Consider the following 19,459-nt stretch of genomic DNA (forward strand, 5'->3'; position numbering starts at 1 on the left):
CCACAGGATGGGAAACAAAGGATTCCCACCATATGCAAATCCTATTTAAGGCTGGCGAGTGATTTAATCTCGGTTCTTCTCCATTGCCTCCTTGCCCAAGAAGAAAGACTGCTGAAAACACCTGAAGAAACAAAGGAACTAAGATGAGGGGCGCCAGGGTCTGAGCCCAGGTGAGAAAGGTCAGCCTGTAAAAGGAAACCCTGGAGATTTAAACTGCAAGCAGTTCAGTTTACCTTCAAGAAACTCTGCAACCTGCATCAAACATTTAGGGTGAGAACTTACTATTTGTAGCCAAATTTCTTTAATGTATTAAGCCTAGTTTGCGTGTTTTGCTTTATTTACTCAGTAATCTGCTTTGTCCTGTTTGCTATCCCTTATAATCACTTAAAATTTACCTTTTGTAGTAAATAAAACTTGTTTTGTTGTTTATTCTAAACCCAGTTTGTGCAATTCATAACTGGGGGGGGCAAAAAGTGGTGCATATCTTCCTCCACATTGAGGAGTAGGTGAATTTCATGATCTTATGCTGTATAGATCTCTATACAATGCAAGACAATATAATTTTGGGTTTATACTCCAGGGAGTGCATGCACCAGCATGCTGGGCAATTTCCTGAGCTGAGTCTTCCCACACAGAGCTGACTGCAGACTTTGTGTGATTCTGCAGCTGGATGTGTCCCTACCTGAGTGTATGCTGGAAGGGAGCTTGAGAGCCTGTCACAACAGCCCAGAGTAAGGGGAACCCAGGCTGGTGGGACAGGCAGGCTCAGTGGGACCCCAGCACATCAGGCGGCACTCCAGAAGAGTGGGATTCAACCCGCCACACTGGCATTGCAAGGTATTTTCATGCCAAATATGCTAAACATTCGTATGCCCCTTCATGCTTCAACAACTATTCCAGAGGACATGCTTCCAGCTGATGACGCTTGTTAAAAAAAAATTAAAATTTGTGACTGAACTCCTTGATGGAGAATTGTATGTCTCCTGCTCTGTGGTTTTGCCAGGAGCTGGGAATGGGCGAAAGTGGATGGATTACTTGATGATTATCTATTCTTTTCATTCCCTCTGAAGCACCTGGCATTGGCCATTGCCAGAAGACAAGATACAGGGCTAGATGGACCTTTGGTCTGACACAGTATGGCCATTCTTATGGTTTTATCCGCATTCTGCCATGCCGCCACCCACTGGGAGCTGCAGGATACCCCTGCCAGCGGCGGCAGCAGGGAGCTGCGGGGTATCCCTGCCACCCATGGGGGTTTGGAGCTCCAGGGGCCGCCAGAGTTGGTGGAGGTACCCCATAACTCCCTGCCACAGCAGGCGGTGGGAGACCCTGCAGCTCCCAACCACCACAGGCTGAAGTCACAGAGGCCGCTGGAAGTCACCGATTCTGTGACTTCCGCAACGTCTGTGACTAAATCACAGCCTTAAGCATACGTAACCATCCTTTTGAGTATGTGTCAGGGTGGATCCCACTGTAGGTGACTCACAAACAGTATCCCATCAAAACAGTGGGAATGAGGAGTTACAGCTGCATCAGTCAAATAGGAATTGTAGTTCTGCTCTCCTGAGAGTTTGACCTATCAGTTAAATCCAAGCACTATATTAGACAAAGGTCCAGTGGGTTACTCCACACATCAACACTTTGCAGATTTCTGATACAGTATTATTATATTTCTGAAGCAGGTGGAGGATGCCACTGGAGGGAGCCTGGATGTTCTGCGTGAAAGCCAACTCCAATCAACAAGTGACACAGTGAGATATATCACATTATCCATTTTGAAAGTTGCTGTGATGAGATGGCCTGACCTTCAGAATGCTCATCTATAGCTGGAAATAGACACTGCAACAGTCTGAATGGATTGCTCCTATTAATGTCACAAAGTAAAGTCCTGGACACAACTAATGCAGGCAACTTCTTTTCTTCTGGTGCAGAGTTTGGTTTCAGGAAGATGATAGGTTGATTGATTGGTTTAAATCGAAGTCTGAAACTACTTTGGAAATGAATTTCAGGTCAGATTTTAGTACCCCTTTGTTGTATAGGGGGTTCAGTTACAAGCATCTGAAGCTCAATCACTCCTGTCCCAAGTGACCAGCATGAGGAAGACCGTCTTCAGAGTCAGCACAGTGATGTAAGGAACTTTGTGAAAGAGGTTCAGAAGGAGGCTCTATGAACCTCAGGTTGACTATGTTGAAGTCTCTGGCAGAAGTAGGTTCTCTGATCTGTGGGTAAATACGTAACAACCTTTTGAGGAACTCTGTTATTATTGGATGAGAAAAGAAAGAACATGACTGAACCAGAGGATGACAAGCTGAAATTGCTGCAAGTTGGACCTTGGAAGTGAAATATCAGCCTCTTAAGTGCAACAGGTAGTCAAATATCTGTGGTATTGAGGTCTGAATCAGATTCAGACCATGTTGGGCTATCCATATTGAAAACCACTCATAAGGAGTGGAATAAGTCTTTCTGGTTAAATATTTTCTGCCCTCTGTCAGGATTTCCTGGACCTGCAGGGAACAGTCCTTGTCTATGGTACCAGACAACTGTCATGCCCTCAGACACAGTAATTTCATGTCTGGGTGGAGTACCTGGCTGTGATGTTGGGAGATCAGGTCTAAACAGTCCAGGAGCTAGATCTGTGGTGGGACGGACATTTGCAGTAGGTCAAATAGCCGAAACTGCCTCAGTAAGTATTGAGCTATGAGAATGTGGTTCTGTCTCTTCTGATTTGGGAAATCACCCTGGGAATCTATTCAGAGCCAACCATTTGCCACACAACTTGATTAGCTGGTTTCCATCACTTTCCGGTTGTGCTTCTTCTTAAGCAAAAGCTTGCTGCTCCCTGATTCTGCAGGCTCTTTCAGGCACAGGCCACCTGCTATACCCCCATTCTTGTTTTAATTTAGCATCCAATCCTACAATATATTTATCAACAAGCATAGTGCTAACTTCTGAATAGTTCATTTGGCTATTCAGAGCAGTATGTGCTACACACCGTAGTAAAATGATTTCTGGGTTGGATACTTAGGTTGTCAACTCTTTCAGCAGGGCACTGTCTCTTTTGCAAACATTATGTGCATGTAGTGTTAAATAAATAAATTAAAAAGCATTATAAACACTATTTACTTTTACCCAGTTGAGTATCATCTTTCATTGAAAGACGTAGTTATAACAGTGAAAGTTAGATTTCCTCAATAAATCTTTATCAAATACTATTTACAACTACTACATAAACGAAGTCAGCACCACCTTGTGCATATAACCTCTTTGTTCAGTTATCTTTCATATTATTCCTTAATTCATCTTATGCAGTGATGGCTCTGAAACATTAAATATGTCTAGTTAAAACAAAAATCTCCTACCTTGCTCTTTACCATTAATACAAATGTTGAGATTGACATAAGCACAGGCTGGGTCAACATGATGATGTAAGCCTCCTCTGACAAGTGTGATTTCTAGTTCTGACCCCTTCAGCTAAAAACAAAACCAAACCAAGAGTATTATTTTTACTTCAATAGTACTCTATTAAGATATAAAACCAAAACAAAACATTTGCCTCAAATTAAGCACATTAGGACATTTCTATGAATCATATTAAAAAATAATTACATGAGAACATAATAAAATGGGTAAATTCTATAGCGTTCTCTCTCTCAGGATCTGAGAGAGCTTTGTGAATATGAATAAATTCACCCTTATTACACCTATGAGATAAAGAAGGGGGGAAGGGGAAGGAACTGGAGCACAGAGAGTTAGAACAGCCTAATTTTCTGAAACGCTGAGGTCCACAAATCCCACTGAAGTCAATGGGGATTGCAAGTGCTCGAACACCTTTGAAAATGAAATCATAAATGACTTCCCAAGGTCAAACAACAAGACAGTGGCAGAGCTGAGAAAAACTTCTGTCTCCTGAATTTTGTGCCATGTCCAAACCACAAGCCTACACTTAACCCTACTTTCCACCTTGTTGTGAAGTGCTATGTAAAAATTTCTTAAAACCTCTGGAATATGGAGAAAGACACATGAACTGTGGGCTGGTTTTGTTCTCCTGCTTCTTCCCCCAACACCCTAAAGTCAGAAACACCCTTGAATTAGTCAGAAAGCAAGTTCTAAGCAAGCAAAAGCATCTTAATCATGGACTATGCTATTTAAGTAATGCCTAGCAATGATGCAGAGCATTCTCCTCCTGACACCAGAAAAGTCAGTATTTCCTGGTAATGGATTCTTCACATGCTTGAAGCTTTGTTTTTTCTTTATTCCTATTCAGTTTAGGATTCTTCCACATTAAAAATATGCAGAAGTGGACAGGGAAAAAAAGAAGACAGGTGTGTGTTTTCTGGGGTATACAGAACCTTATGCTTATTGGAAGCACATTATTTTAATAATTCCCAGATCTACTCCCTCAGTCTGAAATTTATTCAGACACACGCACGACAATAACTGAAAAAATATAAATGATACCTTATAGCAGGTAGAGAAATAACCATGCAATAATGTACATTATATTATTTGAGAACTAGTATGGGATCATGTAAGTCAACAGTATTTTAATGCATACATTCAAAAAGAGCTAAGGTTTTCGTTACAAGCCAACTTTTCTCTATGGCACTCACAGTGGTATCTGACTACCCCAGAAACATTAATTCACTCTTGCATCACCCCTGTGAGAAATGGAAACAACAGTATTTTCATTTTGCAGATGAGGAATTGAGAGATAGAGAAATTAAGTGACTTGCCCATCATACAGGAAGTCTGTGACAGAGCTGGAAAAACAAAATATAGTTTGTAGTCTCATTCAAACATTAACTTCCATGAAAGTTATAGTGAACAATGCCGTTCTCAGTTTATGATCTATAGCATGGCCATGGTGGGTGGAATTTTTAATTCTTAACACAAACTGTGTTCAAATTAATGCTGGTGCAGGATGCTGTGGAGAGATCCTTTTATTTGGAAACAAATATAATCTGTAAATAGAGACAAACATGGAACTACCATTTACATGGTAGCTTCTCTTTTCAAAGAGCTGGGTTCTAATATAGGAGGTATTAGAACCTAACTTAACTGCCTTTATGATAAGAAGCATAGGGATGTGTTTTGAGGAGGAACATTTGGGTTAGATGATTAGAGGCCCAAGGAAGGGAACAAAATTAATGTGGGAGGCTTCTTGTCCATTACGAGTCTAGAGGCTGTCAGTCATGAAAGCAGGAGAAAGAGCTCTTGAGGATGGCTCTCTCCTATTAGCAATTAAAGAATCAATACACTAAATCATGTACTTGTCCTTCCCACAGTATTTTCCACAATAAGGGTATTAAATTTTGCCATTTGTTAGAACAAGCCTTTTGGAAGTCAGTTTACTATGAGATGTGAGATTGAGGTCCTACATAAAGAGCTGACAATCACTGCGAACATCAGATAAGGGATGAGGTTAATTCAAACAAAATACTTTCAGCAAAAAGAGTTTAAAAACTTGATTTCATCTTGAGTCTGCATACAAGTTCAAATTCATACAAAACTGTTGGCTTAACAAATTGCACTCAACTGTTCATACATTTGGTAAAAAACAACCTGCTAGCTTTCAATTCATCTGCAAGGTGCTTTGGGGAATCTATATGCACCGTGTTCTCTAGATCTGCTTTTTCCACTTTAAACGTTTTAAAAAAGGTATATAATCTTATTCTATATCAATGTTGACATGAAAAGCACTTAGTGAGTTCCACAAACATAGAAGAAAATCTATGTATAAAATAGGTTTCAGAGTAGCAGCCATGTTAGTCTGTATTCGTGAAAAGAAAAGGAGTACTTGTGGCACCTTAGAGACTAACAAATGTATTTGAGCATAAGCTTCCGTGAGCTACAGCTCACTTCACGCATCCGATGAAGTGAGCTGTAGCTCATGAAAGCTTATGCTCAAATAAATTTGTTAGTCTCTAAGGTGTCACAAGTACTCCTTTTCTTTTTATGTATAAAATAGTTTCAAATTCATATTGGACCCGATTTGCTAACACCTCTGCAATTATTCATTTAACTGCTGTATGCACAAAAATATCTATAGGTATAAATTAGGGGTTATATTTTGTGCACAAAACTACATTATTTGAAAATATTGCTGAATACAGGTTGTGGTATGTATCAGTTTGTGTAACAGAATTTACACACACACACACACACACACACACACACACACAGAGCAGTAACTTGTGAAAAGAAAGGTATTACACAGTTGTGCATATCTACAGTAAATGCATATCTGCAGTACATTTTTTGTTTAGGACACAGCTAACAACGTCTCTTTAATTTATAAAAGGTCTCCAGCCTCTCCTTACCATCATTTACTCTAGAAGCAGGAAACTTCACAAATGTTAATGGGGACTAGATTGGAGACAGAGCCATATATTTTTTCTCTAAATAAAATCATTATTGTGATTGGAGTTCAAAATCTAAACTAAGGAGAAAGCATTGGAGCGTTACCAATTCCTAAATTCCCTTTGCAATTAGCTTTCATTGGAATTTACACGAGATTATTTAATTTTCTGTGTTGAGCAGCATGGTTTTTAAAAAAATTTCAGTGAAATCAAGCTACTTCTCCACCCTGTTAAAATCTTCCAGAGACTATAGTGAGAATTCCATACACAGAACTATGTCAGCGAGCCTGCTCCTCATGTGAAGAAAATCATTATATTTAGTTAGAAGCTGAATTTTTCTGCTCAATGTAAAATACAGCAACTGCTTGCGGCCCATTGTTGCCAATTCACTTGATACGATCACCAGTCTTATCTTACTTAGTGTTTCTCTTAAAAGCTGGAGGTCTGAGACTCATTTGAGTATGCACAAATCTCAACGTTCATTTTAAAACAAAAACAAAAACAAAAAAAAAACACCTTCAAGTTTCTAGCCCTTGCGGTCAATGAGAAGACCTCGAAAACATAAATCTTAAAAGCTCAAAAACTGAAAAACCAACATAAAAAGAAGCCAACATTTAGTACTTTAAAAAAGTCTCATTTTTTTTTAGTTCATTTTCAAAAATTATGAGTTGTACCCCCAAAAAATCATGAAGACTTTGACATAACATTTTCTAATATACAGTAAATTTTTAAAACGTGAAATCAAAACAAAACATGCATCCATAACCACCATGCACCTTAAGGTCACATTTTACAATGAAAGGGTTTCAACTTTTTTTTTTAAAGTAGTTATTGATATTTGACAGTTAAGATGACCAAACACCTAGAGCAAAATGCAAACACAGTAGAACTTAAGAGTTACGAACACCAGAGTTATGAACTGATTAGTCAACCACACAGCAAACTTGGAACCAGAAGTATGCAATCAGGCAACAGCAGATTTAAAAAACAAACAAAACAAAACAAAAAAACAAAAAACTAATATGGTATGGTACTGTTAAAAGTCCTACTTCTTGTTCAGCCAGTCGCTAAGAGAAACAAGTTTGTTTACATTTGTGGGAGATAATGCTGCCCATTCTTAATTAAGACACCTGAAAGTGAGAACAGGCACTGTAAAGTGCCTTCCTAAATCTAAGAGGAATGAGGTTTGGAGCATGCTTTCAGAAGACTTAAAAGAGCAACACTCCGATGCAGAAAAAGCAGAACCTGAATCACCAAAAAAATAAAATTAAAAAAAAAAAATCAACCCTCTGATGATGGCATCGGACTCAGATAATGAAAATGAACATGCGTTGGTCCACACTGCTTTGGATTGTTATCGAGCACCATCAGCATGGACATATGTCCTCTGGAAAGATGGTTGAAGCATCAAGGAACACGTGAACCTTTAGCACATCTGGCATGTAAACATCTTGCGACGCTAGCTACAACACTGCCATGAGAACACCTCTTCTTACTTTCAGGTGACATTGTAAACAAGAAGCAGGCAGTATTATCTTTTGCAAAGGTAAACAAACTTGTTTGTCTGAGCAAGAAGTAGGACTGAGTGGACTTGTAGGCTCTAAAGTTTTTATATTGTTTTATTTTTCAATACCGGGGTTTTTGTACATAATTCTACATTTGTAAGTTCAACTTTCATGATAAAGAGATTGCACTACAGTACTTGTATTAGGTGAATTGAAAATACTATTTCTTTTGTTTTTTACAGTACAAATATTTATAATAAAAATAAATATAAAGTAAGCACTGTGCACTTTGTATTCTGCATTGTAATTGAAATCAATTTATTTGAAAATGTAGAAAACATCCAAAAATATTTAAATAAAAGGTATTCTATTATTGTTTAATCATGTGCTTAAAAAGATTGATCGCACGCTTAAAGAGATTAAAAAAATTAATTGCGCAATCACTTTACAGCCCTAATTTAAATGGTAACGAAACACAGATTAACAACTTAAATATGTAGAATAACCATACATCTAAGGAAACCAAACACAGATTAACTTCGCTGTGCTTCATTTGTTAAAGATTGTTTACCTCTCTGATATTTTCTTTTATTAAAATGTTTGCATTTTTTAAAATGGTTTACTATGAAATAGCTTTTTCAAGTGTATCAATTTGAAACTGGCATCAATTCTTAGCCAATGTTTATGAGTGACCTACCATGCCTGTAGATTTTAAGTCAACAACAGCTGTCAAAACTCAGTTTAACAAAGATCAAGATTTTGTTATGTGCTTCCATTGGCCCATTCACCATTTACAACAGTTACTTAATTTTTCCCACAGAAAATTTAATCTCTGCTGAAATTCTTGAATTTTTGTAATCTGATCTCTTTTCATCATCTTCACATGACGAGCCCTACCCAACATAACCATCTCACATGTGCTCTGTAAATAACTAGCTGCTAATTTCAAAAATAGCTGACTGTTCTTTCTGCAAAACATGTTCAACACCGCACATCTACAAAGAAACCAGCACTTTCTGCCAGGATCAGGTCTCAACATCACATAGATAGAGAAAATTAAAAATTACTCTTGTGCTCATCCTTAGCTATTCTACAATACATTTTTTCTTCTTTAGATGGATAGGTAAGTTTCTCTGGTTTTTCATATTCGCACATTCACAAAAGTGTAAAAACAAAATAAAAGTTGACCAATATTAAGCTAAATACAGTACTCAATATCAGTTATGCCATGAACACAAATGTGCCCCACAATCATACCCTCTGGCAAAAGCCTGAGCAAATAGATGGACTTTCCATGCGGCCTTGAAAATCAGATATCATGGAAAGCATTTTAGAATAATATGCCTCATTTATTGCATTTTCACAAACCATTTGTGCATAGTCTACTAAGAATATAATTTCATTCACACTAAATTCACTTTTTCCAGGTGTCCTACATTCCCCGATGTTTGCTCTCAGATTTGGCATCAACTTTCTAAGGTCAAATGTCCAGTCAAGCAGCATCTAGCTCCATATTCATCACAAACAAGCAAATATCTACCCGGAATATGACAAACTACTTGCCAGTTCTCAGGCTTTTACTGTGTTCTCACCAACTCTTACATCAGCCTGTTCTCTAATTTTCAGTCAAATATTTCCCAATGCCTTTGTCAAGAGATGACTACAAGTGTTAAACAAAGACAAGAGATAGCCTTTGCTTGAAAAACTCTTCTGACATTACAAGTTCATTCATAAGAAAAACAAATATGTCCTTCTGTATCAGTACAGGGTCAGAAATGATTCACGAATATCTACCTCTTCGTTTTCAGATATTCCCAGGGCATACATCATTCTGCAGATCAAATCAGTAAATTATTTTATGCCTAGTCTCTTCCATCCTGTGGGCTTGTCACTCTTCTTTAATGTGACACACAAGCACATTCTGAGCAGAATAGGGAGATAAAGGCATGCTCAAGACAAGGTGTGGTCCAAGTAGGCCAAATATCCACTGAAGCAAAGGAAGCAGCTCAATGTTGATGCTGAAAAGTGTAAGCCACCTAGCAAAAGATTCCAAATGCCTGCTCTGTATTATCATGAAAGGCTAAACTCCAGAACTATCATTAAAAACTGGGTTAAAATGGTTTCTTCAAGCCTTATAGAGGATCTTAATAAAAATTAGACTTGATTTTAATGCAGTATCAACTTTATCATACATGCAAGGGCAAAATACAGCCCTTTAAAAGTGCATTTGTGACCAAAAGCTCCCCTGTATTCATACTCTATTATAATATTTTTTGTGCAAAATACACTTTGTGAGGTATCATTTAAAAACTAACACATAGATCATTAATATTTTTGTGCAATGTATGTACAAAATGTGCATTAAGAGTTATGAGCATAAGCTGAAATTATGACTATAATGTGTTTATCAGACAAGTCTGGAGAAGGGGTAACTGGTTTTTCAAAGACAAAGGACAAGCTGATGCCTCTAGCCAGGTGTCAAAGTTGATTAGCAATCACTTGTCAAGTGGCCATTCTTTGGCAACAAAGGGGGCCAGGAACAGATCCATCTGCATTTTAGTAAGCAACAACATGGAACCTCTTTCATGAGACTCCATTTCTCTGTCCTCACAGCAGGAAGGAACTTCATCTATGGGTTTCAGAGTAGCAGCCGTGTTAGTCTGTATTCGCAAAAAGAAAAGGAGTACTTGTGGCACCTTAGACACTAACAAATTTATTAGAGCATAAGCTTTCGTGAGCTACAGCTCACTTCATCGGATGCATCCGATGAAGTGAGCTGTAGCTCACGAAAGCTTATGCTCAAATAAATTTGTTAGTCTCCAAGGTGCCACAAGTACTCCTTTTCTTTTTTCTTTCATTTAAGACGACAAAGGAACCAACCCTTCAACTTTGGGGGAGTTCCTGTCTTGAGATTTTGGTGTCACAGTGCTGCTGGGAACCTGTCATAAGGATTTTTCCTTGAACAAAGTCTAGCTTGTTAAATTTTAACTTCCAGAAAGCGTTTTTCTTTTATTTCTCTTGTAATCATTTCTGACTTTAATGTCTTATACTTGTACTCCCTTAAACTCTCTCTCTGTAGTTGAATAAACTTTTTTTTTTTTAAAAATCAAAACTAATCCAGTGTTTTGTTTAAACTGAATTGTTTGGGTAACTTCAGTTAAAGTAGAATACTATTGCATAAGATCCTCTATAAGGCCTGAAGAAATCCTTATTACCAAGTTTTTATTCATAGCTCTGAGCCTGAGGCCGAATATCTGCACTGCAATTTTATAGCCCCACAGCCCAAGTCAGCTAACATAGCCAGCCAACAGATATTTTACTGCAGTGTAGATATACCCTAAGTGGCCTGATTTTCTAAGATACCGAACACCCTAGAAGAGTCCCGTGACATTTTGTACTTAAAATGCTAGCTATGACAATCTGCAGGTCTGAAAAGGTTACAGCCATCTGATAAAATGAACATGTAATGTCAACATTTAGGCCATCATCTGTAGTCCAATGTATCATTCAGTTTAATCTGAACGAAAAATCCTTTCAAGCATGTAGTTCAATGCATCATTCTTACTTGGGTTTTCTCTTGAATGAGCACTTCCCTTGAAGTAGGCACAGGATATGGCTTCAGGGCAGCCCTTATTGTTGCAAAAATGAAATCTGTATGCTCCTTAATAACAGAATCCAGGTAGTCACCTTCAGGATGCGATCTGTAATATACAGTAATCTCATCCGTAGGAACTAGATTGCGCTGAAAGAAAATCCAGAATTACAGTTCAATGACAGCAAGTTTATCTGTACATATACAAACTTCTGTAAGAAACATGCAAGTTAAAACTTTTTTTAAAAAGTATTTTAGAAAAATATCAGTCATATTTCTGTTAATACGGAACTAAAGGTTTTCCTGAAAACTGAAAACAAGGCTATACTTTTGACAGAAGCAGAAAGTATTCTTCCAGTCAACTGAATGAATACACATAAACACAGTATGTTTCTGAATCAAACTAACTAGTTTATAAATATTCGTTTCTTCATGATGCTAAATAATACAGATAGAATTAAAACAACATGTTGGTCTCAGACCAAAGCTTTTAACAAGTTAAACTCTCTGAGTGGTTCTGCAGCTGTTATAATCAAGCACTGAAATTTACATACAGATATCTTAAAACATACGGCATTAACCTGCACACATAGAGCTAGATGCACATCAGTGTTTCAGACCAGGACCTCATATGAATTATTAGTTACAATTTATTGGGGTAGGGACTCAAACTCCCCAAGCCTCTAAACAGTACCGCTCTTGCTACATTGTACTGCAATATGTATTTTGAAAGCTTAGGGTGTTTCTAAATAATTCATTAGGAAAAACAATCATACTTCAACAAAAGAAACAGGAATGAAGCAATACAAGTTGTAGGATGTTTTTTAGCAATGACAGTTATTAATGAATAGAAATAAAAAAACATATGGGATTTAGTGACCAGATGGGATGAATTTATGACCTTAGATCATTCTGATAGTAAATGTAACTTTTGCAATAGCTTCTGTTAAACGGTAATTTTCTTGATTGTATTCTTTCCTATTTGTATTACGTACCATCATTGACATCAGTGTATCAATCTTCATGGATGCTCTCTAAAGAATTAACTCTAAACATATCAGATTGATTCCCCAGAACCTATCCCATGAGTAACAAAATCTCACTCCGGCAAGACTCCAAATGTGAGTCAGGGTAGACGTGTACTATCTGGCCACAATGGCTGCGGAGTCGTTAGTTTTTACTTGTGGATTTTGTAGCCATTATATTTTCTTGCACGGGCTATACAGTACCGTCCACATTAAGAAAATCTGAACCCTGGTAGTCACACTGATGCGTATGCCTAATGTACACTGGTGCAAAGTGGAGTTTCCACTGAGTGTAGACAGTGCATATACCTTAGGGGCATGGCACCAGGCTAACTGTATTAACATAGTTATACTAGTTCAAATTGCCTTAACATAGACAGGGCTGTGGTTTGGGAAACTAGGCCAAAAACCATGTTTCATGCAACTAGGAAGAGAGAAATAAAAAGGCAAAATATTTCTGTCAATACAATGTTGGCAGACATTCCCTCACACATTTTGGTAAAATACACATTTGGTTGTGTGAATGAAGATATACAAGTTGTGGTGTCTTCAAGTATGATGGTCGCAGCCTGCTCATCTCTCTGTCACTGATCCAGCTGATGCAGTCTAACTCACACAAACTGGAGAACAGATCTTACACTCACTGTCTGGTAGAAACTGGGGCATGGATGCGGGTTAGCTGGCTGAGGCTCAACCCAGATAAGACTTAATTGATGCTAGTGGGCTGGGGAAAGAAATCAGAAGATTTGGCGTAAGCTCCACTTCTAAAAGATGCGTCTCCATTATAAATGATGTAGACATGCAAGCAATATGGGGTCTGGTTAGACTGCTAGCTGCTATGAGACCAAGAAGGAGTGACCAACAAAGCTTATTTCCACTTATGTCTTGACCAGTAGACTGCAAACATTTCTACAGCTAACCATGCAAGATTAAAGTAAATGGGGCTGCACTTTAAATCAATTTGGAAACTTTAACACCCGTGGTATATTAAATAAAACTGATTTTTCAAAGTGATATCCCATTCCATCACTTACTAACCTTCTTGCGAAGTTTTTGGATGCGATTAATCACTTCGCGAGCAACTCCTTCATCAACCATTGACTGATCTGGGGTGACATCTAGGAGAACTAAAACCTGAAAGAATGTACAGCAGAACCATTGATAAAATACACCAGTTATTGCATTAACATGCACTATTACATTTTTATAAAGCTGTTCACTTAAGGGTGGTTATGGTGAGGAGACAGACTTAATAAGGCTTAACTTCATATTCAACAGATCAGCTCCACATATGTATTCAAAGTCACAGTTTCTTTAGTGACAAAGATCAGCCTTTACTGCTGTTACTCCTGTTACAAATGAACAGTTAAATACCGCTGGAGGAGAATAAGCTACCCATTATACTATCCTAAGTACTGGCATTTCCATTGACATAGATGAATGTCCAGTAAGAACTAGGTTAAGACAATAGCGCTCATTTCTAGTTGTGTACTAAATATGATTTGAAACTAAGTATCCTGAAGTGAAAGGCTAGTGCAATCACTCACTGTGCGACAATTACTTCATTTAAATATTTAAATGCTTACTTTCTAGGGAAACACTTTGCTTAAAGCAGAGAAATAAATTACTACAATTAATACCTGAGCATCAGAATGTGCCTCATACTGGGCAGATCCTCCCATGACCTGGTCAAAGGTGTACATGAGACGGAGATCCTCCTCATGTAATTCATGCCCTTCCACAACAATGGTTCCTATATAATTAATAAGACAATTATTTACACTACCTTATTACAGAACAAAGCCTTTCTCTCTTAGTCATGTCAGTGAGCATCTTGCAGTTAACTCTTGAACTACATATATATTAATATCTAACTTCAAATACAAGAAATACATCACATTGTGACATTTCTTTCAACAAGAAGACAGTATCCAGAACATGTTAATACAGGAACTTCTGATTATAAGCAACAAAATTGATAGGAATCCTGAGCTATGTTATTTGAAGTCAAGCACTGCTGTCCAACATTGCTAAGCAATTCTCAGGAACACTAAAACTACTCCAAATTTAGACTTTCCCAAGTAAAGTCACTACAAGCAGCAGAATTTAAGCTCAAGCACCACCATTGGTGCAGACCATTTGGAATCAATAGCTGTCTACTATTAAAGCTGAATAAAAGTTAAACATACAAGATAGAGTAAATATATTTGGAAAAATCTCACTCACCTGAAACTATTAAACAAATATTTTTAAAAAGTTTCAGCTAGCTGTTTACTTCATATATGAATTTAAGAGTCATGGAACAATGCTGTTCTAGTGCTGGGTCCATACAAGAATCTATCAGTTTCCTCTGTTCTACGCAATACTTTTCACCATAGTACATACAAGCAATGTGTAAATTAAGCACATAAAGTAATTTGTTTTTACTCTAGACAAGTACGTTCAAGGTATCAATTCACAGCTTCCCTTTTTCACTTGGAGAGTTCACTAGTTTGCCTGGAATGTTAGCTGGGGGGTTGGGCCTTAAAAATCTCTTGCATTTTGATCTAACAATGTATTTGTGGGTTCTTGTTTTTTTAAACAAAAAATGTGTTAAACTGATTATTATAAATTTAAACTAAAAGCAATGGCTTGAGTCTGAGAGGCCTGAAATCCTTTGGCTCTTCTTTCCAAGGTCCACATCATGACCATCAACTGCTGATCAATGCATACAGTCCTACTATGCACCTGACTTTTGGAATTCTTCCAGCTGCTCACTCTTCAGCTCCTTGATGGCAGTCATAACAGCTTTAAAGGCACCTTTCAGACGCTTCCCGAGCACCATATGATCCGGTTCTGCTCTTAGACGGATTCCATACTTATCTTTATCAGTAGACAATGTCACCTGACGTACGTTAAGTTCCTGCATAAATTTGCCAAAAGAAAATAAACATAAGCAAAATAACAACTATGACAAAATTAAAACTATACTTGGAAAAATAAGGAAAAGGGGTGGGAAGGAGATTATAGCATGCACGTGAAGAGTTTTCTATCTAGATGTCCTTATAAATAAAAAGGATTAATCTGCTGTACCAATGTGACAATGTATAAGCAAAACAATGACATGTAGATTATTCTTTAGGTGCAGATCCCACTCCTGTATTACAGTTACAGTCCATTTGGCCTATTGGGTAAAGATTTCACTGCAGTCTAAAGATTCTGTGCAGCTCTAACATCAAATCAGACTAGCCTTCTCTGATGCTTTTCTACTACATGAAAAGATGTGACTGAAGGATCTTTGTGTGTCCAGTAAGTTATATTGCCAGGCATTGGCTCAAAAGGATGCATAACATATTCAGGATTGTGTTCAGATGTTGGCTTCAGTTTATTTGTAGCCAACAGACTACTACAAATTTTAATTCTTCAGTGGACCAAACATCAACCTTAGTATGAGTAACTCATTTTGCCTCTTTCCTTTTCTGGTTTTCCTACATTCTCATTGTACATGGATGCATTTTGAACAAGTTAAATTAATGGCCTGTGGTTCTGGAATGCTGCCAGTAAATTCTGATGATGCAGAACTACAGATGCTTTCCTCATCATTTAATTAAATTAAAAGTTGCCTCAGAACTTTTACCCTTGTTACATATATTGGCCTGAAGTGATGCAGATTTTCAAGAACCATTGTTGATTTTTGTACTCTACGTTCAACTCTATTGAAAAGCAGCGTGGCACCACTTGTAATTTCTGTAGGTTTGAGGAATTTCCTTCTAAAGAGGAAAGCACTGTATCTAGATTTAAACTACACTAAAAGTGCTCTGAGTCTTATAGAAAGCCTGTGTTTATTCTGTCTACTTTGTAAAATTAAAGAAGAATGTCACACTCAAGACACAATTTCGTATCTAAAATTGGAGCTTAAGGCAGAATCTTGCTCTATCTTCTGTCATTTTTTGTTTGTAACAGTGTTTTGCAACTTCTGCCCATTAACTCTTTTACTGACATTGTTGGTTGTAAAATTCTATGCACTTACCAAAACCACCGATATTTGAGCTTGTTGAATAACCTACACGTTTTGCTTTTAGTACCCGACAGGTTAGCAGAGTTCACGCAAGTTGTGATAGAATCACCTAATGCATTTAATAAGCAATCTATTTTGTATAAGTTGTGGAAACTAGAAGAAAACACCACCCATGTCAGTATGAAAGGACCAACAGCTGATATAGTTAGATTGGGGTTATGATGGCTAAATATTCCATCTACACCACAGACTCATCTCTAAGAAACTCCTGTTGAAGAGAACAGCCCAGAAGAACACTCATTTAACACAAAAAGAAAAGCAGTACTTGTGGCACCTTAGAGACTAACAAATTTATTAGAGCATAAGCTTTCGTGAACTGTAGCTCAGGAAAGCTTATGCTCTAATAAATGTGTTAGTCTCTAAGGTGCCACAAGTACTGCTTTTCTTTTTGCGAATACAGACTAACACGGCTGCTACTCTGAAACCTGTCATTTAACACACTGTCCCATTTAACAAACTTGCTTAGGAAAGAAAATTGAACTGGAATTAAATGTTTCAGAGGTAATTAAGTTTTAACTCTGTGCTGTTAGACACAAATCCATATGGAAAGTGACAAACAACAGACATAACAAATAAGATAGCTCAAGTTTATAGAACATCTCTGGCCTGAGTTTTAACAAGGTGAATATGAAAACTAGACATACTTGCCAATCAATGTTCAAGAATAATCAGAATAAAAACTAGTTTTCTGCATATAGTGTTAGTGATAATACTAGTAGAATTATTTAAGCAGTTACTTGTGCAATCAAGTAGCAGAATAGCATAGGTTTAATTGTGTATTAGTCTTAACATATTGTTTTGATTAGAAAAAACAGTTGGTTTATTTGACTTTGCCACTAGGACATCCTTAATTTTCTCCATGTAAAATTAAGGCATTCTACTGTGTGCATGAATTTTTATTTATATCTGTACAGCTACACAAAAGGATACCTACATATTGTGTAACATGTTACAATGTGAATCTGTACTACAAGTATTTTAAATACTTGCATCTGAATATTTTAACAATCTAGAGTACACAAAATAAAAGCTCTAGTTTAAAAAATGCATTAGTTAAAAGTAAATTTAAGTAACTTACACCAAAATAAATAACTGAATAAATATTAAACTAATTAAAATATTTAATTTACCAGGAAAATAGTATATAATGAATGCAATTAAACTTTCCCATTGCATTTCATTAAAAATTCTCTCAGCACTCTAATCTGGCACCATCCTTTATTTGAGATATTAGGAGATCACTATGTATTTAAGTCATTTTATTCACATTATCTTTGTTGTGATCGCTTAGACCCAGCATTTCTCTCCAGAATCCAATAGTGAGTATGGCATAGTTCCTTTTATCCTGGATTAATCATGACCTTCATTTATGTTTTCAATCAATGCAATAATAATAATAATAATAATTTCAAGAATGTATTTGTTTCATAAACTGACTCAAGGTAAGTTATGTAATATAATTCTTGTCCTCCTAAATGTTTAATGCTTTATGACATTTAAAAAGTTAAATTATCTCCTGAAAAGCCAACTTTTAAAAATAGAAGTTGCTGCGTTAAAACCTTTATTTTTCACGGATGGGGCAGAATCTGCAGTTTTCATTCACCACAAAAATGTCATGAAATGAAATCAGAAGGTTTTTGAAGTGAAGCATCAGTCTGTCTGAAACAATAGATTTCAAGCAGCATGATCTGACACAGAAGAAAATGGCTATGGACTTTGCAGACATGAAATCTTTATTGGATAGCATCCATCCATAATGGGCTTTATTTTCAGTCTTGCCCTTTAAATTTATGGATTAGAGACTATGTGCTGTCATTTCAGGTGGTAGCTCAGTGGACATCTTACAATAACAGAATTACAGCTAGAGCTAGCAGAACATGAACATATTTTTTTGAAAGGGTGGATGTCTGCTGCTAGAGTATTTATAAAGCACTTTACTACTTCCTCCATGTGGCAAAAGTTGTAAACGCACCTATAGAAACTGAGTGTGGTTTTTTTATTGTGATAACTATTTATGTAATTTTTGTTTTGTTAAGCATATTTAATGTGATAAATTCTGCATCAGGAATTAACCAATAGGATTTCCTCACATAATACAACTGACATCCTATCTAACACCAATTACATTACCTCTGTGACAAACTTGCACACAACTCTAAAGCCTGATGAAATTCTTCCTAGGGTACTTAAGGAACTAGCTGAAGCAATCTCAGAACTATTAGCAATTATATTCGAGAACTTTAGGAGGACATAAGAATGGCCATACTGGGTCAGACCAAAAGTCCATCTATCCTGTCATCCGACAGTGGTCAATGCCAGGTACTTCAGAGGGAATGAATAGAACAGGTAATCATCAAGTGATCCATCCCTTTGTCCATTCCCAGCTTCTAGCAAACAGAGACTAGGCACACCATCCCCATCCATCCTGGCTAATAGCCACTAATGGATCTATCATCCATGAATTTATCTAGTTCTTTTTTTAACCCTTTTATAGTCTTTTCCTTCCCAACATCCTCTGGCAATGGTGAGGTCCCAGAGGACTGGAGAAGGGCAAACATAGTACCTATCTTTAAAAGGGGGAACAAATATGACCTGGGAAAATATATACCAGTCAGCCTAACTTTTAACCCAGAAAGATACTGGAACAATTTATTAAACAATCAGTTTGTAAGCACCCTATAGGATAATTGGGTTATAAAAAACAGTCAGCATGGAACTGTCAAAACAAATCATGCCAATCCAACCATATTTCCTTCTTTGACAGGGTTACTAGCCAGTGGATAGCAGGGATGCAGAAATTGTGATATATCTTGATTTTAGTAAAGCTTTTGAGACAGTCTCACATGACATTCTCATAAGCAAACTAGGGAAATGTGGTCTAGGTGAAATCACTATAAGGTGCACAACCAATTGAAAGAATG

At 37.1% G+C, this 19,459-nt stretch overlaps 1 protein-coding gene across 4 annotated transcripts in view; it reads right to left on the reverse strand.

The window, feature by feature from the left end:
* IARS1 (isoleucyl-tRNA synthetase 1) overlaps positions 1–19,459 on the reverse strand; it is a 178,299-nt gene that overhangs the window by 22,361 nt on the left and 136,479 nt on the right. For all 4 annotated transcript variants that reach the window (XM_038410534.2, XM_038410535.2, XM_043518835.1 and 1 more), the window contains 5 exons: positions 15,209–15,383; positions 14,122–14,234; positions 13,520–13,615; positions 11,430–11,606; positions 3,360–3,471 (listed from right to left, as the gene is read on the reverse strand). In XM_038410534.2, coding sequence (XP_038266462.1) covers positions 3,360–3,471; positions 11,430–11,606; positions 13,520–13,615; positions 14,122–14,234; positions 15,209–15,383 — 673 coding nt within the window. The remainder of the gene's footprint in view (positions 1–3,359; positions 3,472–11,429; positions 11,607–13,519; positions 13,616–14,121; positions 14,235–15,208; positions 15,384–19,459) is intronic.

The sequence above is a fragment of the Dermochelys coriacea genome, chromosome 7, assembly GCF_009764565.3.
Source record: "Dermochelys coriacea isolate rDerCor1 chromosome 7, rDerCor1.pri.v4, whole genome shotgun sequence".
Taxonomy (NCBI): Eukaryota; Metazoa; Chordata; order Testudines; family Dermochelyidae; genus Dermochelys; species Dermochelys coriacea.